Source organism: Rhipicephalus microplus, chromosome 2 (assembly GCF_043290135.1).
Source record: "Rhipicephalus microplus isolate Deutch F79 chromosome 2, USDA_Rmic, whole genome shotgun sequence".
Taxonomy (NCBI): domain Eukaryota; kingdom Metazoa; phylum Arthropoda; class Arachnida; order Ixodida; family Ixodidae; genus Rhipicephalus; species Rhipicephalus microplus.
In genome coordinates, this window is record NC_134701.1 from 155,249,036 (window position 1) to 155,276,515 (window position 27,480).

At 43.7% G+C, this 27,480-nt stretch overlaps 1 protein-coding gene across 1 annotated transcript; it reads left to right on the top strand.

The window, feature by feature from the left end:
- Positions 1–6,917: 6,917 nt before the first annotated feature.
- Positions 6,918–25,343, top strand: LOC119170667 (alpha-tocopherol transfer protein-like). The gene is made up of 5 exons (XM_037421897.2): positions 6,918–7,057; positions 14,654–14,902; positions 16,681–16,874; positions 23,538–23,651; positions 24,904–25,343. Exons 2-5 carry the CDS (start codon positions 14,695–14,697, stop codon positions 25,138–25,140), a joined length of 753 nt encoding a protein of 250 aa, XP_037277794.2. The 5' UTR covers positions 6,918–7,057; positions 14,654–14,694; the 3' UTR covers positions 25,141–25,343.
- Positions 25,344–27,480: the final 2,137 nt, after the last annotated feature.

The window sequence follows — 27,480 nt, forward strand, 5'->3', positions numbered from 1 at the left end:
GAAACTTATTGGATGATGCAGTAGGGGTGTCAAGTCTAAAACTGGGCATTTAGGGTCGGGTGTTTCGTCTGATGCATGCTGTAGGAAACTGGCGCTGGAATTCTGCTTATCCTAAGGTGCTTCTTCTTTCCTACATGCCCGGCTTCCACTTAAAAAGGCAGTTGGGAAGAGTGTTTGAATTCACTAATGTCGCTGGCTATATGTTGCCCTATTGCCTTTATTATTTTCATGTTTAGCGGACAGGTGTGTTTAGAAAAAGTGGGTAGCCCCGCCACCGTGATCTAGTGGCTAAGGTACTCGGCTGCTGAGCCGCAGGTCACGGGATCAAATTCTGGCTGCGGCGGCTGCATTTCCGGTGGGGGCGGAAATGCTGTACGCCCGCTCAGATTAGGATGCACGTTAAAGAACCACAGGTGGTCTAAATTTCTGGAGCCCTCCACTACGGCGTCTCTCATAATCATATGATAGTTTTGGGACGTTAAACCCCACATATCAATCATTAAAATCATATCAATCATCAAAACTTCAATAATCTATACAGAGCTTCCGACCGCCACAACTCAGTGGCGCCACGGTATCTGGAAGTTGTAAATTACACCCTCAAAAAGCACGCATGCATCATTGGCATGCCATGCACTACATGAGTTCCCATATATTTATGTAATTCAAGCAACGCGATGTACAGCCATCCCAACCTTTAAAGCGAACGCTCTTCCGCGGGCCCCGCAGCCGTTTGAATGAAGCTGACACCACGTATGTTTGGGTTCTGTTGCCAAGATAGTAACCATACATGCTGACATACTATCCAAGCCTGGCAAGGTATTATCACGGTAAAAGCGCCTAGCACTTCGCGGCTGGCAGTAATCAAACTAGCACTAACCACGCATCGAAGTGTTCGTGTTAAAGGTGCTGACGGCCGTACAACCCTTCGCGATGTAGCCTTCGCACTATACCGATTCCCGTTGTGACTCTGACCTCGTGGATCTTTTTGATCCACTCACTCTGTAGGCATATTATGAAAGGCATATCTGACAACTAAAGTAATTCACTGCGACACGCAACTTTATCGTCCAAGTTACACCGTCCTCTGGCGGCAGTCTTATGTTGCTTTCGCTAACCAATTTCCGACGCGAACAAACGTGAGTCCGGCGTATACTCAACAATGAACTGTAATTTGCCTTTCAGCGCTTTTCCGTCACTACTAAATAAATATTCTTCATTAGTATTTATAGTTACCTCAGTCACCAAAGCATTACAGATGATGATGATATGGGGAGTTTAACGTCCGAAAACCACCATAAGATTATTAGAGACGCCATAGTGGAGGGCTCCAGAAATTTTCGCCATCTGGGGTCTTTTAACGAGCAACCAAATCCGAGCACACAGGCCAACAGCATTTTCGCCTCCATCGAAAATGCAGCCGCCGCAGCAAGGATTCAATCGCGGAATCTTTACAAAGGGAAGCGAGTTACTACATATAGAAATTCAAAAGAAAAAAAACAAAACGTGCGATTTTATACGAGAAACAAACCTGAACTAAATAAAACCTCTACTCGATGAAACGAAAAAAAAAAACAGAAACGCTACAAAACACAACTGACAGAATTCTTCCGTGCATTGACCAAGCGTTGCAGCGTATTTTGCATAAGAATATCATTATTGAAAAATGGAACACTTTGAATTTCCTTCTGCCCCTTTTTCTAAGCGTGCGCACAGCGTACCTGGTGTTTAAAGTCCGAAAACAAGATATGACTATGAGGATTGCCACGGTGGATGGCTCCGCCAATTTCGAACATCTGGTGCCATTTAACGCGCCGTGTCATCACACAGTAGACGGGCATCTACCACTTCATATCCCTCGAAGTGCAACGGCCACGGCCAGAATCAAACCCGCGACCTTCGGCTGAGCACCTGAGCACCGCGACCGATACACTACCGCGGCGGACTACGCACAGCGTGTTTAAACAGCGTCAGAATCAACTTTGGCGGTGATAACAACGCCCAGTCTTCTTATTTTCATTACAAACGAACGACCTGAGAAAGTCACGCACGTATGGCCTCCTTGCGAGGTGGAGAGGTTTCTGCAGGAGAAGCGATTTGTAGAGGAGAGGGAAATGACCTCCCTCACTATACTTGTGCTTCGGCTACCCCCCCCCCCCCTCCTCAAAAAAAGTAAGTAAAAACCTTGCGTAAACTGATGCCAGCACTATCACGCGGGTGTGGTAAAAACAGCACAGACCTATTTCCGCTACCACTGCGAGAAGCTTCTGCATGCGTTGTACAGCGCAAACGCCTACAGGCCTGTTATCTGGTGTGCGTCGACGATGACTATATGGCAGTTCAAATGGCGTAGACGTTTTTTTTTTTCTTTCTTTTCTACTATACACGTCGCTCCGTTAATGCAGCCGTGTTATCCGAGACCACTTGAGTTCATCGGGCCTTGGCAGCTGCCATTTTCCTGGTTGAACTTATCCCGAGCGAAGTAGCTGCAGAATCGTTCCTGTCGGAAGTTTTCGACGAGCCAAAATCTGCGTGATATATAAAAGTGGTGAGTGGGAACTATTTTAAACATATTTCGCTTTAGCTTGTTTCCTCGTGATTTGTTCTTTTAAAATCTCGACAGCTAAGCCAGCTACATTTCTGATGCATGTGTTCTGCTAGTCACGCAAAATCACCTTCCAGAAATAGTTTATAAGCGTTCATGGAAAGAGGGGCGAACTCTAAAAGATAATCTTAACTGGCTATGAAGAGTTGGAGAAGGACTGCCTGGATGAGGGCTAAGCGTAATATAAAACATTTCCTCCTAACTCACCCGTTACTTAAGAACTTCATAATAATTTATTCTATCTGGCTTCACAACCTGCCCACGTATACGATAAAGCGATCGGTTTAAAGCAGCCCACCTGTTAGGCTACAAAGTGCGCAGCTGCGCGTGGTCCCTTGCAGGTGTGTAGCGGATATTTCAACCCTATGCGAAAGAAAGAATCATGTGAAGTGGGTCTATCGTAACTTCACTTGTAGTGGCCATTTTAGAGTATTTTGAAACAACTGATGTTACGCGAAGAAAAGTTATTTTTTCTTGCGACACAGTTGAAGGCGATGCGCAGGGCTCCCGATCACGCTATCCCGTTCAGATTTTTTAGGCGAGGCTGAAGCGTTCTCCAACTTTTCGTCTTAATAAACTGAAGGTAATACTCTCCATTCCCTCACCAGAGAAGGATTGGCCACCCTGGTGCAGTATCTGGCCACTACCTCCCACATGCTTACGTCAAATAACTCACGGCCCTCAGTCCCCAGCAGCTGCGAAGCAACTGACCATGGCGGCGGTCAGATCTGCAACGCAGCAGAGGGTGCTAAGAATCTCTGGATCCGGACAGGCCGCCATTGGAACCTGAACTTGGCAACGTTTAATGCTAGAACCTTATCTAGTGAGGGAAGTCTAGCTGTACTATTCGAGGAGCTAGAGGGTGTTAAATGGGATATAACAGGGCTCAGTGAGGTTAGGAGGACAGATGAGGCTTATACGGTGCTACAGAATGGGCACGTCCTTTGCTACAGGGGCTTGGCAGACAGAAGAGAACTGGGAGTGGGGTTCCTAATTCACAGAAACATAGCTGGCAACATAGAGGAATACTATAGCATTAATGAAAGGGTGGTAGGTATCGTAATTAAACTGAATAAAAGATACAAGATGAAGGTAGTACAGGCTTACGCGCCTACATCCAGCCATGATGACGCTTCAGTTGAAAGCTTCTATGAAGACGTGGAATCGGCAATGAGTAAGGTAAAAACACAGTATACTATAGTGATGGGCGACTTTAATGCAAAGGTAGGGAAGAAGCAGGCTGGAGACCAGGCAGTAGGAGATTATGGCATCGGTACTAGAAACGCCAGAGGAGAGCTACTAGTAGAATTCGCAGAACGCAATAATTTACGCATTTTGAATACCTTCTACCGAAAACGAGAAAACCGCAAGTGGACATGGAGGAGCCCTAATGGCGAAAAAAAGAACGAAATAGACTTTATAATGAGTGCACAACCTGGAATCGTGCAGGATGTGGAAGTGATTGGCAAGGTACGATGCAGTGACCATAGAATAGTACGGTCTCGAATTCGCCTAGACTTGAAGAAGGAACGACAGAAACTGATACGCAAGAAGCCAATCAATCAGCTAGCACTGAGAGGGAAAGTACAGGAATTCAGAGTGTCGCTGCAGAACAGGTACTCGGCTCTTAGTGAGGAAACGAACCTTAGCGTAGATACAATGAATGATAATCTAACGAGTATCATTACGGAGTGTGCAGTGGAAGTTGGAGGCAGGGTAGTTAGACAAGACACTGGCAAGCTTTCCCAGGAAACGAAGAACCTAATTAAGAAGCGTCAAATCATGAAAGTGTCAAGTACAACAGACAAAATAGAACTGGCAGAGCTTTCGAAGTTGATTAATAGACGTAAGGTATGCGATGTAAGAAGGTACAACATGGAGAGAATTGAACACGCTCTGAAAAACGGAGGAAGTGTCAAAGCATTGAAGAGGAAACTTGGGATAGGCAAAAGTCGGATGTATGCACTAAGGGACAAAGAAGGCAAAATAACTACCAATATGGATAGGATAGTTAAAATAGCAGAGGAGTTTTACAGAGATCTGTACAGTAGCCGTGACAACCACGGCCTTAATACTATAAGAACTAGCAGTAACCCAGATTACACCCCACCAGTAATGATAGAAGAAGTCAGGAAAGCTTTGGAGAGCATGCAAAGGGGCAAAGCTGCTGGTGAGGATCAGGTAACATCAGATCTGCTGAAAGATGGAGGACAGATTGTGTTAGAAAAACTAGCCACCCTGCTTACGAGGTGTCTCCTGACGGGAAGAGTACCAGAGTCTTGGAAGAACGCTAACATCATCTTAATACATAAGAAAGGAGATGACAAGGACTTGAAGAATTACAGGCCGATCAGCTTGCTCTCTGTAGTATACAAGCTATTTACAAAGGTAATTGCTAACAGAGTAAAGAAAACATTAGAATTCAATCAACCAAAGGAACAAGCAGGATTTCGAACAGGCTACTCAACAATTGACCACATTCATACTATCAATCAGGTAATAGAGAAATGCTCAGAGTATAACCAACCCCTATACATAGCCTTCATAGATTACGAGAAAGCGTTTGATTCAGTAGAAATATCAGCCGTCATGCAAACACTGCGGAATCAGGGCGTAGATGAAGTATATATAAACATTCTGGAAGAAATCTACAGGGGATAAACTGCTACCATAGTGCTTCATAAAGAAAGCAACAGAATACCAATCAAGAAGGGTGTAAGGCAGGGGGACACAATTTCCCCAATGCTATTTACCGCGTGCTTACAGGAGGTTTTCAGAAGCCTAGAATGGGAACAGTTAGGGATAAGAGTCAATGGAGAATACCTTAGTAACCTGCGCTTCGCCGATGACATTGCATTGCTGAGTAACTCGGGAGACGAATTGCAACTCATGATTACGGAGCTAGACAAGGAGAGCAGAAAGGTGGGTCTTAAAATTAATCTGCAGAAAACGAAAGTAATGTACAACAACCTCGGCAAGGAGCAGCGCTTCGAGATAGGTAATAGTGCAATTCAAGTTGTAAAAGACTATGTCTACTTAGGGCAGGTAATAACCGCAGAGCCGAACCACGAGACTGAAGTAACTAGAAGAATAAGAATGGGGTGGAGCACATTTGGCAAGCACTCTCAAATTATGACAGGTAGTTTGCCACTATCCCTCAAGAGGAAGGTATATAACAGCTGTATCTTGCCGGTACTTAGCTACGGAGCAGAAACCTGGAGACTTACAAAGAGGGTTCAGCTTAAATTGAGGACGACGCAGCGAGCAATGGAAAGAAAAATGGTAGGTGTAACCTTAAGAGACAAGAAGAGAGCAGAGTGGATTAGGGAACAAACGGGGGTTAAGGATATCATAGCTGAAATCAAGAAGAAGAAATGGACATGGGCAGGGCATGTAGCACGTAGACAGGATAACCGCTGGTCATTAAGGGTAACTGACTGGATTCCCAGAGAAGGGAAGCGGGTTAGGAGGAGACAGAAAGTTAGGTGGGCAGATGAGATTAAGAAGTTTGCGGGTATAAATTGGCAGCAGCAAGCACAGGACCGGGTTAACTGGCGGAACATGGGAGAGGCCTTTGTCCTGCAGTGGACGTAGTCAGGCTGATGATGATGATGATGATGATGATGATGATGATGATGATGAATACTCTCCATTAATGTAGGTCAGTATTCAAAACCGCACAATGTCCACTAAATATTAGGGCATTATACGCCACTGACCACTCTCCTATTCGACAGTGTTTTTTTTTCTCAGAATTGGATAAGTGATAAGAAAAAGTAAACCACTTTCTTACAGAGCGCGTACTCGCACCAAGAAATACTTTCGGCAAAAATAAAACAACGTGCGAGGCCAGTTGCATATGACTGCGAACGGGAAACCTATAGTCCCGTTGTGGCTGGTGACACCTTCTGCAATATAATTTCTTTTTTACGCCAAGGCCACCACTCGAAATCTTCTAATTTTCTTTTGCTGGTCTTGCTTGAACACATAAGAGCGGCGAGGCGGAAAGACTGCAAACGGCCTTCCGCCAGGTTAGGTAGATCGGCCTTGAATGAGCGTCACGCTTGCTGTGGGTCAAACACGTGCGAGAATGTTTACGCAGCGTTTGGCTCACTTATCATTCGGCGTAGCTACTTTTGTTTGTTATTGCGCTATCGTACAGGAGGACACCCAAGCTGTGGACCGTGTTGCCCAACCACAGGAGCACGAGGTGCTTATGTCCTCCCTGCCCATTGCTTCCATACGGACGAAAAGGGAGCACGCACACGCAGAGCTACAGAAAAAGACTGCAAGGGGCAGTGCAAGGGCAACAGGACAACAGAGTGACACGGGACAGCGCCTGTCCTGCGTCGTTCCTGTCGTATTGCAGTCCTTTTGCGCTGCTTTTAAGATGACAATCAAGCAATTCCTCACAACTGGACACTACTACGAAGCACATTTCGCCATACCCAGGTGAGGCGCAACCGACTCGGGGTATAAATAAGTGGGGTATAAACACTGCCAGCATGTAAACTTCACAAGAGAGTCTGATTAATTCAACGCTGTGTCTGCGGGAAGCGAGTGCAACCACCTCATGTTTATCTAAGCTCAACGTCTTTTTCACGTTTACTCCTGCATCATTTGTGTTCACCTCTAACAATGACATCTCGTTGTATCAGAACGATGTTGAGGCCCACCGGCCTGAACATCACTGTTCGGGCATTAACAAAAACGCGAAGAAACGTGTGTGTGTGTGCGTGCGTGTGTGTGTGTGTGTGCGTGCGTGTGTGTGTGTGTGTGTGTGTGTGTGTGTGTGTGTGTGTGTGTGTGTGTGTGTGTGTGTGTGTGTGTGTGTGTGTGTGTGTGTGTGTGTGTGTGTGTTTGTGTGTGTGTGTGTGTGCGTGTGTGGTGTGTGTTTGGGTAGGGGGGGGGGGGGTACCTGCCATTGTGCAGGGAAGGAGTGGATGCTGTCGGAAGGTGTTCCATTGGCAAATGTGTCTCTTGTGCATTCTTGTGGCTACTTCGCCTGACTTACAAATATAGAAGTAGGGTGCGCTGTTTTACAACGAAAGCTGCAATAAGAGAACAGAAATGGCCATTTTTGGCACCATAACAGTATACCGTCACACCGAAGCCGACGTTCGTACTGCTATCACGCGAAATAAAAAAAAATGAATTAAATAAGCCCAAGCTAGAAAGGAGTGCCAACGAGGGTCCTCTCCATGTAGACCCACTACCCTAAAATATAGCCATATCAGTGCTTGAAAATTGTTCGCCGAAAATCCTATCCAGGCTTCATGTCTGGAAGGAACGATGTACACATATGTAATATATCGTGGTGAAAGACAGATGTAACGACCTGGCGTCACACCTTCCGAAATGAGTATCCAGGCATCACACAATCTAAGCCTCGTCATTGAATGCTTCCAACTTGTAGGAAAGCTAAGCTATAATTTTTCATCGCCATTAGCTACCGAATCAGCAGGACAATACCAACCAGGCCTCAGACAACGCGAATTCTGTAACTAGTGGGTTGTTTGAATCTTCCAACTCATTCCAGAGACCCAACCATAATTCTTCATCGTAATTACCAACTAAATCAGCAATACAATAACAAACAGACCTAAAGCAACGCTAATTGAGCAACGAGTGGGTTATTTCGATTTTCCAACTCTTTCCGAAGGGCTCACCTATAAATCTTCATTGTCATCAGCCATCACTCCAAGGAAGTGCTTGATTCTCAACAGAACAATGAATAAAGGCGTTGGGAGTGCTTCCCAACTAGACAAAAATGATGTTTTAAGACGTACTGAGTACAATGCAAGTGTACCACATCAGCATCTCGAGGAATCCTCGAGATGCAGATGTGATGTTGACGGCGACATTACAATGAAAATTTACGACAAATATTTAAACTTTTTCACCACACTTTGCTTTGTGTCACAGCTATTATGGCGATAGTACACTAATAGAATGTGGAGAGGATTATTTCGTGCAACAAGCAGTTCGAAGTTATCTTAGTAATGTCTCTTTTACGTCCTAGAAACACCCGTAGAAGACATCACCGAGATTAATGCAATCTTCTTGTTTCAACAGTACAGTAAATGCGGTATCACATGCTTCTATGCCGTCATAGGTGCTGCTCAAAAGCATCGTCTTTGGTATGAGCATGCCGACTCCGACGTTCCAGCAGTCGGAGTCGACATGCTGTTCTTCTGGTGCGAAAACGCCTGACGTTACAAGTTATGCCATCAAACTTTCTTCCATTCATATAACATTTAACTCAGTGTTTTGAAATGAATTATTCATGCACAACACTTGCTGCCTGTCCTTAAGAAATACTCCTAAGAAAGTAACCACGCCAGCGAGCATCTATATGCACTTTCATCATGCCATGCGGAGGTGCGTGTGCATCGCAACGAGCGGGGTCGCGTGCGGTGATGTCTTTTATGAGCGCACGCGCCCAACGCACGCCTCTCGCACTATCTCGCTACTGGTGACAAAAATACGTCGAATATGTGGAGCTTTTAGAAACACCAATGGTACATGGTGTATATAAATCGCTCGCCGTTAATAGGCTGGAGAACGTGCGCTCTCCAGCCTTGTGGTTTGCGTCATCCTCTGCAGAGCGAGAGGTCATTGGTTCGATGACTCCTTCTAAAATATTTTCTTCACGTTTCTTCTAGATAGATAGATAGATAGATAGATAGATAGATAGATAGATAGATAGATAGATAGATAGATAGATAGATAGATAGATAGATAGATAGATAGATAGATAGATAGATAGATAGATAGATAGATAGATAGATAGATAGATAGATAGATAGATAGATAGATAGATAGATAGATAGATAGATAGATAGATAGATAGATAGATAGATAGATAGATAGATAGATAGATAGATAGATAGATAGATAGATAGATAGATAGATAGATAGATAGATAGATAGATAGATAGATAGATAGATAGATAGATAGATAGATAGATAGATAGATAGATAGATAGATAGATACCCTCAAATTCGCTGAAGTTTCCTAAGAAATGCTACACATTTGACAGTGGCACATACCTGCGGCCGGGTATGTGCCACTGGAGGGGGACAGTTTGTTTTTACCCAGAAACAGTGAGAACACGCATGAGTAATTTTAAAACGTTAGCATTTTTAAAAAGCTGGCATCAGCAGCATTGAGAAGACGAATGTAAAAGTAAATGTAACGAAGCCTACAGGAATCAAATTGTAGCATTCTCTGTGGCATTCAAGTATCTTATTTACCACAGAGTCACGCCAGGTCTCGGAACTACCTATCAAATAAACCCAATTGTCCATGAAACGTGAATTGTGGTTGCAGTACTGGCTATCCAATTTTATGAACATTATATATGTACTCCTACGATACGGCTGCCATGTCGGGTTAACGTCACATTTAGTTAGACGCCAACCAGTGAAGTTTATTTTTTGTTGCAATGTTGGCGGCTACTATCCTTGTGAGCGCCAGCGCACGCCCAAACGCGTCATACGAGCTTACTTTCTGATGTTGCTAGTACTCATATTACTGTTAGAATCGTTCCGCAATTGTAAACAACTGCTAATATGAAACATATGCGGCTGTTGAAGTTAAGTCTGTGCGTGCATTTTCACATATATTTAGCGCCAGTTCATAACGTTTCGCTCAATAAAAGAATTACAACTTGGTAACCTTCCATTCGCATGTTTCGCACAACATCCATTCCCAAGGTACGTGGAATCTGCCAAATTTTTTTCTTTGATAAGCGACAAACGTGTCTCTCTGCTGGAAGCTTGTGCACCTCGGCGGTACAGGGGCTGCGGCGCTCGGCTGCTTATCTGAAGGTCGCGGGTTCAATTACGGCTGTGACGGTAGCAGTTCGAACGACGTGATATGGTACAGCGTTCTGCGTGATGTCAGTGTGCGTAGTAAACTTACGGGGCCCTCCACTGCGGCATCTCTCTTAATAATATCATGGCTTTTTGACGTCAAACCAGTTATTATCTTTAATATTACTGTTGGAAGCTTACCATTAGGCGCTACAAATATAATAGAAGAGGTCTCGTTTCTGCAAGTGTTTCACATCTAGTACAGTTCGTAAGAGCATCCTTCTCCAATAAAATTTCAAATGGCTGCACTTGGTCCGTATTTGCGAAGTATAAGAAACATCATCTTTGTATCAGCAATACATATTTATGCAAGTACTCGTCCGAATACGGATGGAAGCGAAAATACTTGAGGGCCATGTGCTTAGATTTAGGTGCACGTTAAGCCCCGCCGCGGTGGTCTAGTGGCTACGGTACTCGGCTGGTGACCCGCAGGTCGCGGCATCAAATCCTGGCTGCGGCGGCTGCATTTGTAATGGTGGCGGAAATGTTGTATGTAGGCCCGTGTGCTCAGATTTGGGTGCACGTTAAAGAGTCCCAGGTGGTCGAAATTTCCGGAGCCCTCCACTACGGCTTCTCTCATGTTCATATGGTGGTTTTCGGACGTTCACCCTCACATCTCAATCAATCGTATCTAATACACTCATGTCATCACTGTTTCACCTTCGCTTTGAACTTTCGCTTTCTGAGTGGTCATGTGCGCTAAGGCTGTCTCGGGCATATGCAAGGTGCTTGAAGAAATGTATCTAATATTGTTTTAAAATTAGCAAGAGACGCCATTTGCTCGCTGTCATGGGAGTTACTTTTTTTGTAATGGCAGGCATTTTAAACTCTAGAATGCATGATTAGGGACAGAACTTATGAAAGCTAAAATAATTAACTTTTTATGTAGAGGAAATAGGCCTTTGAGGCAAAAGGGAGAATCGAAGTCTTTCATGCGCAGAACTGATTGCCACTTTAAGGTTTCCGAAAATTCACCTCTAGTGTTAACTGTGAAATATTGAAATTCTCTCCAATTATGCGGCGACACCGAAACCAAAACGCGAATGAGCGCAACTGAAATGAGGGACCGTTGTTACACCAAAAATCAATAAACTTCGTCGTGTGGGTGTGTAAACTGCCCTCTCAATCACAGCACGCACTACCCACATACGTTATTAAACTGGGCGAAAATTGGCCTCTGTGACCACTGTTTTGCGCACTGACATCATTAGTCGTCTGTTTGTTGCTCTCATCGGTCCTTTGGTTTCGACCTGAGAATGATTTTCGTTTCGTGGCAGAATTTAGGATAACTTTATTTTTCGGTAGTTCTTGCTAGAGGCCGCTTTTTGAAATCTCAAAGTGACCATTGGTTTTTTGCATCAGGGACTTCAATTCTCTTATTTGAGTTAACTGCTTAACTCCACTAATTAAAATTTTAATTATTTAAGCTTTTTTAAGTACCGTTCAAAAGGATGCCTTGGAGCCTCTCAAGATGCCTGACACTACAGAAAAAGAAGTTAATTAATGTAACTTTCTTAAATTACTGTTCGAAGTGATGCCTTCCACCCTCTTACGATGCCTGCCGCTACAGAAAAAGCAACTGTGAAGACATCAAGCAAATGGCGTCTTCTGTTGATTTTTAAAAAATATTGGACAGATTTCTTGAAACACCCTGTATATGCATTGGTAAACAAAAGAATTATTCTGTTTACATTCAGCGCTCGTGCGAGTCTTTTCTATCTAAGGCATCTTGTGTGTTTGCGATGTTAGTTCTATTTCAGGAGTATTTTCAACCAATACATGATCAACAACAAACGCTTATGGTTTGTTGTTGATCATGTATCAACAACAAACCATAAGCCAAACGCTTGATCATGTAACCAAACGCTTATGGTTTCAGGAGTATTTTCAACCAATACATGATCAACAACAAACGCTTATGTTAAGGTGAGGAGGAGGAGAAAAAACCATTATTGAAAAATTGTGGCGCTAGATTTGCTCCGGGCTGCTCGGCATGTGTAGTCCGAAACTTCAGGCAAAAGCTTCCTGCGGCCCACGTGCCGAGAGTGTAACAATGCTGGTTGTTGGCCTAGTTGGTACTTGCTCAATGACATGCTTCGGCCGTTAATAACACAGACACAAAGTAAAGGAACACTCAGCCGCTTGTGCTTGTCGTTGAGCGTTCCTTCACTTTGTGTGTAAGTTATTTGCGGCCAAAGCATGTCATTGTGCCGAGAGTGGGCACATCATTTTTGTTAGCTCTGGATTCAAAACATCTGGCCTGTGGCATTATCCGCACAACTTGGAGCAAAGCTGCGTGTGGAGCATAGGTGCAATGCCCGGGTACGCTTCAAGGTTAAGTACAGATGAATCAAATATGAAGTAGCTGGAGTTAAGACAGCGAGTGTATCTAATGTGATTAAGAGTGTTGATTAGGTGCACAGTCTGCCTCGGTGGTATAGTGGATACGGTGCTTGGCTCATCCCCCCCCCCCCCCGTCGTAGGGTTTGATTCCAGCTGCAGGGGTCACATTTCGATGGAAGCGGAACGCTTCCACTGAGAGCACTGAGTGATGTCAGTGCAAGTTCAAGAACACCAAACAGTTGAAATTTCCGGAGCCCTCGACTACGGCGTTCGTCATAATATTACTGTGCTCTTCGGGCATATAAACTTCGATAATAAACAGTTACAGTTACCATTAGCCTAATAGCAAAGGTTCAGGAAACTTTGTTACCGTGCAGCAAACGGTGGTTGCGGACAACTCTTATAGTTTAGCGGGATAGCGTTTACATGGTTTACAAGCACCAGCGGTCATGGTGGCGCCACCTATCAGAGATTTGATAAGGTAAAGAACAGGAAAAGGAAAACAAAACGAGAAGCGTGTGTCACCAAGCGAGGCATTGTTACAAGTTTATTTTAGTAATGATCAAAGTAAATAAGTATGAACCACGCATTAAACGCAAGAGCCTCTGTTATTGCCGATTTGCCTACATCGATCTTCTAGTTAGGCCTGAAGACGCTCGAAATGGGAAGCTTACGCTAGCTTATTCGCAATACCTTTTCTAACTGAAGGCAAGCGAAGCCATTTTAAACAGTCGTTTGCTGCGAACGAAGTGAATCTTTCAGAAACTACGCCAAGATCACTACGGATTGGTCTCCGAAAGCACCGCCATGTTTACGTACAGTACGTACACCATGCTAATACGGTAACGTTAAATCTAAAAAATAGCGCCCGTACGGTAAGCATTACGGGTAACGAGCATACCTGCACATGCGCACTTTGATCTCTCTATCACGGTAAACCCACTATCTCGCTAGGCCCATTATGCTGTAACTGTCCATTATTAGATAAAAAAAGATCTCTTTGAATAGCCTGTGTACCGACGTCTCGTACCTCCGCACAAACCCCTCGCCGCAGATGTTGGAGCGTTTTCAAGAAAGTCAAGCCACAGCTGCGCGTTAACGTCACTCTCTCCCTCACCCACAGCAGCTGCCGGCTCCTCCACCTGCTCGAAACACACTTCACTCTCTCTTCATCCTCTCCACCACCCGCAACACTCGACCGCAGGTCGAGTGGAAACACTAGACATTTTTATACGCTCATCTGCAGCAGCCATAGAGTTTTCTAATATACACTAGAGGGGACTCTGGCGCTAGTGTTCAGGGAAGCTGCAACGCACGACGCTTCAACAAGCATGGGAATGATGGGTAGTGCACACATTTGTATAACCTTTGTACTTCTGGCCTGATTTTGGCTCCGTGTGTGTTCGTGTGGCTTGGAGCTGTTTTCTCACAAAACAAATGTTAGCAAATGTTCAACGGTTGCGCTTCACCACCTTATTTTTTAGACTTACCTTTCCAAATCGGGTTACAATGTTTAAAAGGGTTGAATCTTTTTCTCAATACAAATCCGAAACACAGCAATAAACGAAGCCACAAGTACGACTTGCCGCCCGCAAGTACGAAGACTAGGCAAATGTGTGTACTACCCACCATTCCCATTGCCGCTGAATGATAGCAGCGACAGAGTCCCCTCTAGTTAATTTTAAGAAACTCTATCGCAGCAGACATTCGGACGCTGCCTGTCATAAATGGCTAGCAGGCAGCGTTCGTAGAGAAGCTGCAATCACGCTGCCGTACGGCAGCGCGACTAAAGCTTTTGAAATGTTTTTGTTATCTTCTTTCTTTCAGACGAAACCGACCTGAGACCTCCACCCGATTACGTTCTTCTTATGTTCCTGAGAGCCCGGAAGTACCGGATCGACGACGCGCTGAAGTCTCTGAAAAATTTCTTACGCATTCGGAGCAGCATGCCCGAGTACTACAATAATTTCCTACCGTCGGCTGTGGATTACCGGACAATCTCACGGGAGCATAAACTTTTCCTGCTGTCCAATCACCGAGACTCCCATGGAAGAGCGACAGGACTGATCAGATTCGGTGGGATTCTTTTTTTCTTTTATTCTGTTTGCGTCTCACATCTTTCAGTTGTGTGTGCATAATCGATGATAGACATAAAGTACGGGGAATGAAACAGAAAGACCCAGCATGCTAAATTATATCCTGGTCGTTAATTCGGGATTATTAAGGAGAATGTATAAATAATGGGCAATTATTGCTAAATTCTCTCGATTTCTTACTCTTCTTTCTTAAGTAGCGATAATCATTTAAGCACCACAGATGAATATCATTGGCTACCTCGGTAGCCATGTTCTTCCTAACAGTTTTACAGCACATGGGCAAACGTCTGCCTCCAACCGATGACAGGGAAACAGCGGGAAAAGAAATGCGGTTCACGTCACTTTATTTGCTGAACGGCGCGTGGCTAATGTATTTAAAGGTGTGCAGAAACGTTTATATTTATTCACTATGCAGTGTTTGTAGCGCTGAATATTCAGATGAATACGAGAACTATCGCAATTGACACACGCTTACGGAAGTTATTAGTCTTCAACCTTAAAAGCCGCGGTAGACGTCAACGGCCGTTTCCTGTCGGCGCGAGCTTTTTTTAGAGACGTGCCGGAGGAAGGGCCTCGTGGCGACCGTTGTGCAGCGGACCTAGGGGCGTTTTGCAATTCTTTTCAAAGTTTAACATTTAATCACAAGTACTCTTTGGTATCAGGAGAAGAATAAGCACTCGTTTTAACATTTTTATCGCGCAGTCGTAGGGCCCGTCTAGGATCATATGAATATTTGTTTCAGATGGGCGCTACATTCATCCTACATTGAATGACACCCGACTAGTCGCGTCAAACCAAACAAAACGCTTCTCGAATTTCGTCACTCTCACATAATAAAACGCCCCTTTCTATAACAAAACGACCGTTTTTTTTTTGGCTTTGCCATTCGCGCAGCGATATCAGAGCATTTCCCAGTTCGAGAAGCGATGAAAACTACATGCATGCTTTTTGTGTGTGTGTGTGTGCCGCAAGGCGCTTTTAAATATACACTGCTCTGTAAATTCCTCAAGTTAGGAAGAACATGGCGATAAACGCCGTCGCTATGCGAGAGAGGGTAGGGAGACGAGGCAGTTGTCTGTGCTTAAGGGAAAAGAAAAAAAAATCTGAGGACTTCACTCAGCTTATTTTTTGCTGATGTAACGGTTCATAGAAACCTCGAAATTCGGAAGACTAGCAATGAGCTAAGGATAAAATAAATATAAACAATGACTTAATTTATATTGACAAACTGCACTCTGAGAACTCTATGGATAGATGTGTCACTATAATGGGTTTATTATTAGCGGCGAAAATCAAAGTTGTAGTTTCATTTCTAATATTCACGCTGAGATCTCCACACGTGACGTAAGAAACTTGAGAATGTACTTTCGAAATTTTTCTTTTATTGACCTAATAAATTTTTTGAGAACTTTGTATACTGAGTCTAAGGCACCCACAGGTTACAATTTACTTCATTTAGTTGATTGGAAGCTACGTGACACACAGTAGACGCCTTCAAAATTTATCACTACGCGCGGTCTGTTGTGGAATCTCAAGGTGGCTTTGCCACTCGCTTTTTTTTTTTTTTCACGCGTTTTCACGTTTACTCAGCCTGGTGTCGCGGGAAAAGTGGTATTTTCGAGATTGTAAAATTGTACTTTACTACGTTGAAACCATTTTCCTTTTAGCATCCCTTTATTACGCTTTGGTGCTTATCCCTTGCATGCATGCCTTCAAACTGAGTGGTTACACACGGCGGTTCTCTTGATTCATTCGCAGGAGCTTGGAACAGCAGTATTTGTCCTTTCAACGAATATGTCAAGAGTGTCTTCATGCGTGTGGAGTGTCTCCTTCTTGAGGAAGAGACGCAGATACGAGGAATCGTGGGTGTTGAAGACCTTGGTGGATTAGGAATGCACCATGTTATCCAGATGACACCGATGTTCCTTCGATTGATTGTAGCACTCGCTCAAGTAAGTTTAACGATGTAAGAAATACCAAAACAAAACGAGAAAGAAGTTTCGCTGCTGAGTTGTGTCACATCACAATCACACACGGGCAAGAATCACAAGAAGCACAGAAAAACTGCCCTGGATTCTCGGCTATTTCGTTTTTCACAATATTACGTTAAAACCAAATAACGATAGCCTGAGAACAAATATTCAAATTTCCTGATATATGATGATAATTGGAAACACTTCCTGAAACACCCGAATATTAGTACGAAGTCCTAAATGTGCTCATATCCTCTGGGGCTCATTCGTGAGCTGGGTTTTTTTTTTTTTTAACCTAACGTGGAGGTGCCTGTTGGGCGCTGTTTTTCGTGGTCTTTCTTCACCTTGTCTGTGTTTGGGTGCAGTGCTATTCTTATCTGAAATGAGGAGGGTATTTTATGTCCACCACACATACAGGTTGGGAAGTCCCACCACATTTTGCAGCGCACGCCTGATGTTAAATTTACCCGCACCTACATACCATTGTTCTCTTGTTCGCTTTGCAACCCTCTATGGTGGCATAGTGTTTGTGGCAGTCGTGTGCTCACCTGAAGGTCGTAGTGTGGATCCCGAACGTGGCAGCGCGATTGTCGACAAAAGCAAAGAAAGGATGGGAACTGTGTGCTTAAAACATTGGTGCACAATAAAGAACCACAGGTGATCGAAATTTCCAGAGCCCTGCTCTACGGTGCCTGAGACAGTAATATCGTGGTTTCGAGAAGTTAAAGCTTCAAAAATTATCATTGCTTGCCTAGCACTACCCTCTTTTTTATGTTTTTCCGCACCGATAACGCCAGTCAGACAACATGAGCTAAATTATGGACAGGTATGCACAAAGCTGAATGTTTATTGAAGGTTTCGCGCACAGAACACTATAGGACACAAGCGAAAGGTTTACTAAAACGAGTGCAGTCTTTGTGAACCTTCCATCTGTGTCCACGGGTTGTGTGCACTAAAGTTTCAGCTCCAGCCGAACCAACTTGCCCATCTTTGCGTACTATTGTTGAATCTTTGTTTAAAACTATATCTCAACCTTTAAATATTGAAGTGCTTCGACATTACTGGCGTTGTTTTCAATACAGTTCATGTAAATTCACAACACTAGTTAGACCCATAGCCATAGGCTAGTAGGAAGTCTCATGACAGAAAGTTATCATCACAATAACAATTTGTATAGGAAATCACAACATCAAAATGAGCGACTTATAAGAGAAGGAAACAAGAATAAAGAAAAGAATTCATTAGAATTAAGGTAACGTGCATGCATGGTAGCCTGCACTAAAATATAATTATTCTAACACCGTTTCCTGGTGTTCATCGTTACATAAAGAAACAAGTTTCTCGAAACATATAACTATTTTCAAAACATTGTACATGCTAATTTATTATTGTTTTACATAGAGCAAGTATTTGCATCTTTAATAAGAAAGCCTTTGCATCTTTAATCGGAACTTGTATCTTATTCAACACTTTATCGTTTACTGTAGACATTTTCTAGACCTCTTTTTTTTTCTCGCGAAATTTGAAGTTGTTCCTTGTCAGTTATCTTCAAATAACTTCTGCTTTTAAAAACAATTAGGCAAACAGTGTATCTTTCAGTTTCGGTTTCAGTGTGTAGGTTGGCAACACTCTGTGCTTGTATATATTTGTGGGACGTCTAATAAAACGGTAGTATGTGTGCAACTGCTACCCGGAGCGAGTCGGTCACATTACTCCTCCACTACCAATTTGATACGTGTTCTGGCCACCCACCACATTTATTTTTATTTCCTACTGTTTTTTGTGTGTTTTTGCAATGCTCTAATTTGCTGATATTGCTAAGTTCACATGCTGTATGATCTTACCGTGGGTGAGCTTTTAGTTTTACGTGCTGCAGGGTTGGTGTGATCAGTTTGATGCGGTTGCGATCCTTAATACTTCTGTATTCGCAGAACTTTTTTTGTTTTCAAATACAAGTGTTGATATTCAAGGTAAAAGCTTTTGCCTTCTCTCTGACGGGACATGCTGCATCGTGAACGTGGTATTGCCTTCGGCACAAGTGGTGTTGATTCGCGGCCGCACCTAGCAACGGTGCTAACAGGGTCCACCTTGAAGGGAGCTATACTACCACGTTGCGCGCGTTGAGGGCAGCCGCATATAGTTCCTTTATTTTCACCATGCCACACGTGCGATCTCATATAAAAGAGAAAGCGATGCCCAAAGACCATTTCCGCTTCCCCTCAATGCCTGGCATCACGGTGAAAAGATGGTAACGTGTCGTTTTATCACTTCCCGAAGGATGCAGATTACTCGCGATGGAGAACGGTGCAAATCAGAAACTTTATGCATTGTAAAGAAGGTGACAGTCACTGTAGTTTGTTTTTTATCCAACTCGTTCATGACGACTTAATTTTCCTTGGCGAGCACATGTGCATCATTGCTTAGGGTGTGTATTCTAATCAATACTCAGGATACACCGCGGAGTAAAGTTTCGTTTATACAGGCAAGCACTTCCGGAAATTCGTTGCGTTACGTGTGTGACGTTTCGCCTTCGCTTGTTTTCTGCGCAATTAAGCCGTAGTGCTAAACCGTTTCTCAAATGAAGCTGCATTAATCAATCGCCCCAAACATTTTCATTTCACATGTGTGTTGCGTGCACACAAATGCGCACGCGAAGGTAGTGTGTACGTAGCATGTATGTAATTTCGTGCGTATTTATATGATGTCCGTATATGCGTAGCGTGCGTGCATATATCTGCTTTGATTATCAACTACTGCCAACATGTATAAGTGAGTGTTCACACGACCCTACTCACTAGAAGCCTTGTAACATGGATTGGTGAACGAAAAGAAAGAAACAATCCTACTTCAAGCAAAACTACCATTTTCTTTATTTCAAGATACACTGACACAGGCATTCCTCTTTTTTTTTTTTGTAAGTAGACGAACGACATTCGTATTCAGGTTTTGGTGGGACAATAGAAATCAGTGCGATACATGCAGTCAGCAGCTTGAGCCAGCGCAGTTACCTCGAAATCTGTTAAGGACTTGCCTGTAGCAGTGTAGCAACGCAGCACAAAAGCGCTAGCACTTTTTAATGAGCCTTGCTACATATGATCAATTACATTCAACATCGGCCTCGCTATCAGGATGTTTTTCAACTTAAAGCAAATCTTATGCGGTTCGCCGAAGAGGCCCGATGTTTGCACGCTCAGCGCAACTCCTGCCGCTGTTTCACCAAGGAAATCATTTATGCCGATGAGAATGATGTAATGAATGATGTAAACCACGGCCAGCACCTGTTTGTCTTTGACGAAGCAATGTGATCTGATGCCACAACCAAGAAACCACCACAGCGCCAAGCGAAATAGCCGTTCTGACCCTGTTAAGCACAGCTATCTTTCCTTTTCCAACTAGTGTTGCGAGCACGCAGAGTGCTTTATGGACTTACGAATATACTGCAGTCTGGTGCAACCACACGACAACACTTCCAGTGAAGGCAATGTGTGTACCTTTTCGTATACTGCTCTTCTCGGTAGTGCAGTGGTTATGGTGTTCAACTGCCAACACCAAGGTCGCGGGTTCGACGCCAAACGCGGCTGTCGCATTTAGGTGGAGGAGAAATAGTAGAGGCCCGTGTACTACGTGATAACACCAGATAATCAGCGCGAAAATTAAGGAGAGCTCCACCACGGCATTAATCGGTCATTTTGTGGTCTTGAAACGTTACACGCGAGATACAGTTGCCATTTCGTTTTCGTTTATTTTTTTCCTTCAAACTTTTAGACTGCGAAGTCACATAATATTGTGCTCAGGTTCCCTTTAGGCTCAATACACACGCCATTTTTTCTTCGCAACCAATCCACAGAAAAAGAAAAAAGAAACAAATATCATAAGCTGATATGCGAGCGAGGTGCCACGTGAGCAAACTAATTTTTCGTGTTACGCTCTTGCTTTGGGTGTGGGAGCTGATGTTTCTCTCACATCGCACGTCCTACTTCATTTTCTAGCAATCAAGCTCGAAGTTGAGAGATTTTGCAATGCGGAGCGCCCTAGAAAACTGCGCTATCATCTCATGCGGTCCCCTGTTATCGCACATCATTGCTTATCGTCAAACAGCAATATGATGTATAAGCCGTGTGTAGTATAGAATGAGTGGGATAGATGTGAGGGGAAGGAGGGAGGAAGAATAGACTTGTATATTATAGGATAGCAAGTGGCGCAAAAGGAAGTCAGTGCGAGGAGGAAAGATGTGAAGCAAAACATAGGCGCAAGTGATGTTAACAAGGATACTCGAAGGCTTGTAGGATCGGCGGGCTCATGGGGAGGAAAAAGTGAAGCATAGAATAGCCGGGTATAGTGTAATATGACATGTAGACGTACCAACTAGACCCCATTGGAGCCTCATTGATAACACTAAGGGAGAGGATGAGGGGAGGGGAGAAAGAAAGAAGGAGTGCTGGGTAAATCATAGCATTGACGCGTGTAGTGTAGTAATACAGAGGCAAAGAGAGAAGGAGATACTATAGCCACTGCTGAATAAAAGCGCTAACTTCTATATAAAAAACTTTTTTTAAGTATGCTGGATGTGTGCACCATTCAACTACGCGCCATATCGTTGCTACGAAATTTATAACCATCATGACGCAGCGTTCTCTCAAAGCTTTTTTTTTTTAAATGGAAACGCCTATACATTTAAGGAACGCTTAAGAGCTAAACAATTTTTCGCGCATAAGCAAAGTGCAATTTCATGATCCTGAAGATGCCGCTCTTATACCACGACATAACGCGCGGGAAGAAAACGCGCGAATAAAAAATGTGGGTGCAGACGCCACCATGAGATTCCCGCACCATGACTTAGAAAACTCTTAATGCATCTAGTGGGTCCTACATAGCTTCTACTCGACAAAAATGAAGTAGATTGTCGTAAGTGGGTGGCATAGACATATAGCATACAAATTTTAAGAAAATTTTATTGAGCCAGTGTTGCGAAACTACGAAAAGTACGCTTCAAAAAAGTCACAGTTTTGGCACAACGCGGAAGCGATGAATGCGATAGCAACACGTCAAACTGTTATACGAAGTAAGGCTACGAGATTTAGGAACCATACGAAATGTAATGAACATGGTCCATACTGCCTGAATTGACAGTCCAAGCGAGGCATCAAGAAACGTGTGAAGCCATTGGCTTTCACGTCGAAGTAAATTACGTTGAAGTCTCCATTGACTATCACTCTTATTTCCTGTAGGCACGCAGTACTTAAGCTGTACAGCAAGAAGTTCATGACATCATTCCGCAAGGTTCCTGGTGAGATGTACACTGCTGCAACGACGAAGCAGTACATGCGATGTTTTAACGGCGCAACTCACCTGTTTCATTATGTTTTAATGGCGCATAATGTTTTAACAGCACATCATGTTTTAACGGCGTAACTCACCACATATCATCTGGAGAAGCGAGTTGTATATGTCCGTCTAAAGTGATGGTTACAGTGCGCATTTCAATGGGGACTGAATTCACAGGCGTGACAGGACCAGTAACTTCGCGGATAGTCCTAGACTTGATGCGGGCCCTTTTTTCTGTTGCTTCAGAGTCAAAGTAGAGCCAGATGCATTTTAGAATGCCCCTTTTGTCCAACTGCATGTGCTTTAGTGAACCCACTTCTCCATTGATCAAGACATCGGAGACATCAATGTTTAGAAAAACTATGTATGGCTTGTCCAAACAAAGTGCACGCTTTGTTGAAGAATGTTTCTTTTAAGCTCATTGAACGTAACCCTATGGTAAACGGTGTATACATATAGCTTGCAGTTAGTGTGATATACAGTATGAGCGGCGTGGCCTAGTTGGTTAAAGAAGCTCGCTGAGGAGCGAGGAGCCAGTGGTTCAAATCGTGGGCACTTTCAATTTTTTCTTCTTATTTTTATTTTTCAGTATACGTTAAGAGTGTTGTCTCCCACCAGTTACGTGCCATTACTTAGGGTAAGATAGGAAGATAAATGCTCTTACCTGGCGGTAACCGCCATGAAGGTGAAAAGACGAAGTGTTTAACAAATGAGTTAACGTCAATCTAAACAGGAAACCACCGTAAAAGACCCAACGCTGCTTGCATTTCACTCCGACAAGTGGAGCTATGTTATCATGCGTGAGGGCTGCACAAGCTATCCTAAAATACTAATACCTTCATTAGTTTCTCCCAAGTGACCACGAAACACGTGTTGAGAAGATAAGGATGGACGTGGACATGACCTCGTTCATCAAGTGATTAGTGACTACTATAGTGAACTAACTAGTGACTACCAACTGGTATCCCTGCGACGATTATATGAAAACTGTGATGGAAGATTCTGTTAAGCTAGGATTCTATTACGTGAGCCTCAAATCTTGACGTATATTATTATTATCAAGTCAAATAAGTGCAATAATACGGCGCACAATGCGTCGATGAATCATTGGGCCGAAGGTCAGCCGGCCCCATTTTCAGAATGAGGAGAAGGGGAGAGGGGTAGGGACTTCAAATAATTTTTACGAATGGTTGTGGTTGTGTTTGTTCATGCGCAGCTAGATATACACTTGCAAAATTGAACATTTTTAAAATACAAGAACAGTGCTCTGATGATGCCAAAGGTTTAGTAATACAATATATGATTGCATTTTTCCAGGACACTTACCCGTTGCGGACTAAAGCATTCTACGTAGTGAACACTCCCGCTGTGTTTGAAGGAATATTCAACCTATTCATGAAGCCATTTCTATCGAAAAAACTGAAAGAGAGGGTAAGTGCCTCACGACAACAAAATTTGTTGCAGCTATAGTCTTTTTGGTGCTGCAAAAAGTTGTGCCCTGTCTTTTACAAACAATGTCAGCGACAGTGAATGCGAGAATATCAGTCTGCACAGTGTAGTGCCGGCCATAAGTGATAACAAGAAGGATCGCGATTCAGAAAAAAAAACTCGGGGAAAAAATAAATATTATTAGAATATTGTTATATAGGGAAGTGCATCGAGACCATGAACTATAGCTCGCCATATCCGATATTTATTGTGACAGAGCAGATAAAAGTGAGCTTTAACAAACCGAGAATGTGTCCCGCGCGATAATTCTGATTACGAAAACACAATATTCCAAGTCTCAAGCCGGCTACAAAGTTGTGTTTGAACTAACTCAATTCATACTGTGATTAAAACTTCGAAACCAGTAAAATATGCCTTTTCTTTTTTTTAGTGGTACACGACCAAAGTTTTTTTGGCTTTTTAAAACAATTAGGGTAATGTAGCTAGGAAGGATAGTTTATTGTATGTAGTTTATAAAGCTTTACATTTTACATTTCTACCAGTGAAATGCGCGAGCACCAAATATGTCTTTCTTACAGGCGATGTCACGGCGGCTCCCACGTTTTATGTTTCTTCCAACAAGAATAAATGTCATTGAAAACAAATGTGGTGAAGCAGAGGTCGTATTTAGCTTACTGTAACCGATAATTTGGTATATCAGGGCATGTCGCAACGAGAGCAGGTGTGCTGGCGAATGCGCATAGATAAAGCGAAAGCAGCGAAAGTACCGGCGAAAGCACAGATAGGCAACGTGCTATAGTGACACGATGCTAATTTCCCTAAAGTTTTACGTTGCCAGTGTTTCGTGCCTTTGACTACATACTTACATACTTTGTAGAACCCACGAAATAGAGCAAAAATACATCTTCATTACACAGACGCACACTGTAATTTTCGGAACCATATCTCCGATGACTGTTGCAACAGTCGTGCAGGTGACACGCGGTTACTTTGAGGCGTCGACATTGCATTTTTTTGCCTATACTGGTGAAACCTCTCTGGCAAATGCACTGCTGTAAAATAAGGTTAAATCAAACCTAAGGAAAAAATAAAATTAGAAGCTACACATTACTCGACCATGTTAGATAATAGGAATTAGTACAAATACCAAAGTAAATTTGCGAGACTGCTCTAAATGTGGTGTGGATACCAAGGTACTGCCCATCATACGGCTTTTTCCTTTTTTTTTTTTCAGATACACTTGCTCAAAGGCGGCTTCTCTGAACTCCGTGACGTCATTCCTAGCGATCTCATACCGAAAGAACAAGGTGGAACTTTTGAGGACTTTGACATCGATAGAATGGAGCGTTTCATTCTCGGCAAACAGCGCCACTTCGAAGTGATGTGCCAGTGTGGTTATGCGACAAACTACGCTTCAAGTTCAAACGTGAAGGAGGAAACGCAGCCACCCGTTTTCGATACACGGCTGTGATAGTGTCTACGGGCTTATTGTTACGTATAAGCCTAATAGGGCTGCTCAGGACCAGCTTTATATTAGAGCGAAAGCCTTTATTGGCTCATACTCGCCTCCGCCTGTCCATCTGTGCCATGTAACGACTTCAGCCATTTTTCCTCCTCCTTACAGCAATCACGTGATTGCTGAGATAGGGCAATAAAAGAGACAAGGCTCAGGCAGTCGAATGGCCGCAGGCTTTCACCAAACATATATAGGAATTTTCAAAGTGCACATGTCCAAGTTTTCGTCGTTATGTATGAAAATTCTTTCCGCAGTATGCCGATGCTTCCCGGTAAGGACTTTGCGGAACCTTTCGAAACAATTGTAACGGGAACAGGACGTGAAAACGAAAAACGCAGAAGAGGGACGAAAAACGCCAGGCCTGCACGGAAGGCGCAGCACAGTTACAGCGAATGCTAGAAGAGCGGAGCCTCTTCAAAACACTCATTGAGTAACTTCTGCAAGCACACTTCCTGATGCCCACTAGGTCATTATTAATAAATATGTTTGGGTAGTAGGCCGGCATTCGCTAGGTTATTTTCATCCATCTTCTCAGAAGCGTGGTATCAGCTAAACACTTGCAAGAATTTTTGTGCAATTTGTTCATGCAGTGGCTGACGACGATGAGGAATTATGGCTGAAGTGGGTATGCGCCCCAGTTATAGGGGAATAAGAACAATTTTTTGTGATGGGTTGGAGCATTGTATGGCCCACTCATTACGCTATTTGCATTGTACGACGACTGGTTGTTCTTTCGCTGTTATAAAATGCTTTATAAGTCGTATACATATTAACGCGATTGCTTTCCGGACATCAAGCTGCATAGGCAAATTTCATATATCACATGTATGGATGGTTACATGCCAGTCCCCGCTGACCAAAACTAAGCTAGTCACACAAGGTTGAACTTTTTGTCAAAAACTGTAGATGTCTTGTGATTGACCCAGAACCCACAAAAGTTTTAAATAGGCTTTTTTGGGCACTTGGAAGACGCCTACTTTCGAGAGGCACTGCATGTTTACGGGAAAATAAGTCAACATCGGTAGAATGCTTGAAAGCAGCGGACATGGAGCAGATGCGGGCTCTTAATCATGACGTTGTGTTGTTCCTTGCCGATGGAGTTCAAGTGGACAACATCCCTCACATTCTGGCTGTGTGTGCTGTTTAAAGCCTCGTTCTGATCCTCGGCCGCCCCCCTCTCTGCCTTCGCTGCAATAAGGTTGGGCACATTGGTCGAAGCTGCAGGAATCCTCGCTGTGATGACTGTCGGCGCTTTGGTAATTCAGGCGAGGACTGTGGTAATTCAGGCGAGGACCTATGCTAACAAGCTACGACAGCGCACAAAGAACCATGATGATAACCTACAAGAGCATATTATGGATGCCACAGAAGTTCTGGATGCAACAGGAAGCACTCCGTCAATGACAGACTCTACGGACTTCGCCAACAAGGATCCACACTATGCGAAGGGGTAACACGCGAATAAAACAGATGAAGTTCCTGCACGCAAATAAGCAAGCGTTTCTTGCAAGCCCCCAACCGAAAATGACTCCAGAAAGTTTCTTGCGCAAAAGGAGGTTCCTGCAAAGGAGGTCGGTGCAGATGCTCCAACTGCTTGTGCCGTAGCTTCGAAGCAGTATCTACAGCACGGTACGACGTTAAAAGAAGATATGCAGGTTTCTGTGGATACTGCATTACCTAAGCGCCGGGCGACGTACACCTCGGAATCAATCTACGAGGGTGACGCAGCGACTGTCAATAAGAAAACGCGCCATCGCCGAATGACCACTCAGAAAAAAATGTGCCGGAGCTCACGATCATCTAGGAGGTCTGGGAGGGGTTCGGGAGAAGTCTCACCATCAACCTCTCTGACTTACCACATGGGAAAATAAGCGCAACAGAAGGTAGTCACTACGGCGCAGTCTGGGTGACTTGTCTTTGCAACATTGAATGTACGTGGCTCCAGGTCATCGCAGAAACAGGCACAGCTCTGTAGACTTTTCACTTGAAAGCGTCTCGACTTTCTTGCCATCCAGGAGACAAAGATCGAGAGTGACGAGGAGACAGAGAAGGCTCTGCGACCCTTTCTGTCGCAGTATAATGTATGCGTTTCACATGCAAAAGGATTATCTTCGGGCTGGCTGTTGGCTATTTTTGAGAAAGAGCCTGTCATGTTCGGCAATCAGTAGTTGTGTTGATAACGAGGGTCGATACATATGTTGTGATTTTGTGTTGCGAGGAACGCCGTGACTAAATATCAACCTATATGAGTTTAATGAGACTTCTAAGCGTGTTGGAATATATGAAAATATGTCT

Excerpts from the sequence above, each read along its gene's own strand:
- LOC119170667 (XM_037421897.2), top strand. The coding sequence starts at position 14,695 with ATGTTCCTGAGAGCCCGGAAGTACCGGATCGACGACGCGCTGAAGTCT. Across the intron at positions 16,875-23,537 it reads TGATTGTAGCACTCGCTCAA|GACACTTACCCGTTGCGGAC; the intron begins GTAAGTTTAACG and ends GCATTTTTCCAG. Across the intron at positions 23,652-24,903 it reads CGAAAAAACTGAAAGAGAGG|ATACACTTGCTCAAAGGCGG; the intron begins GTAAGTGCCTCA and ends TTTTTTTTTCAG.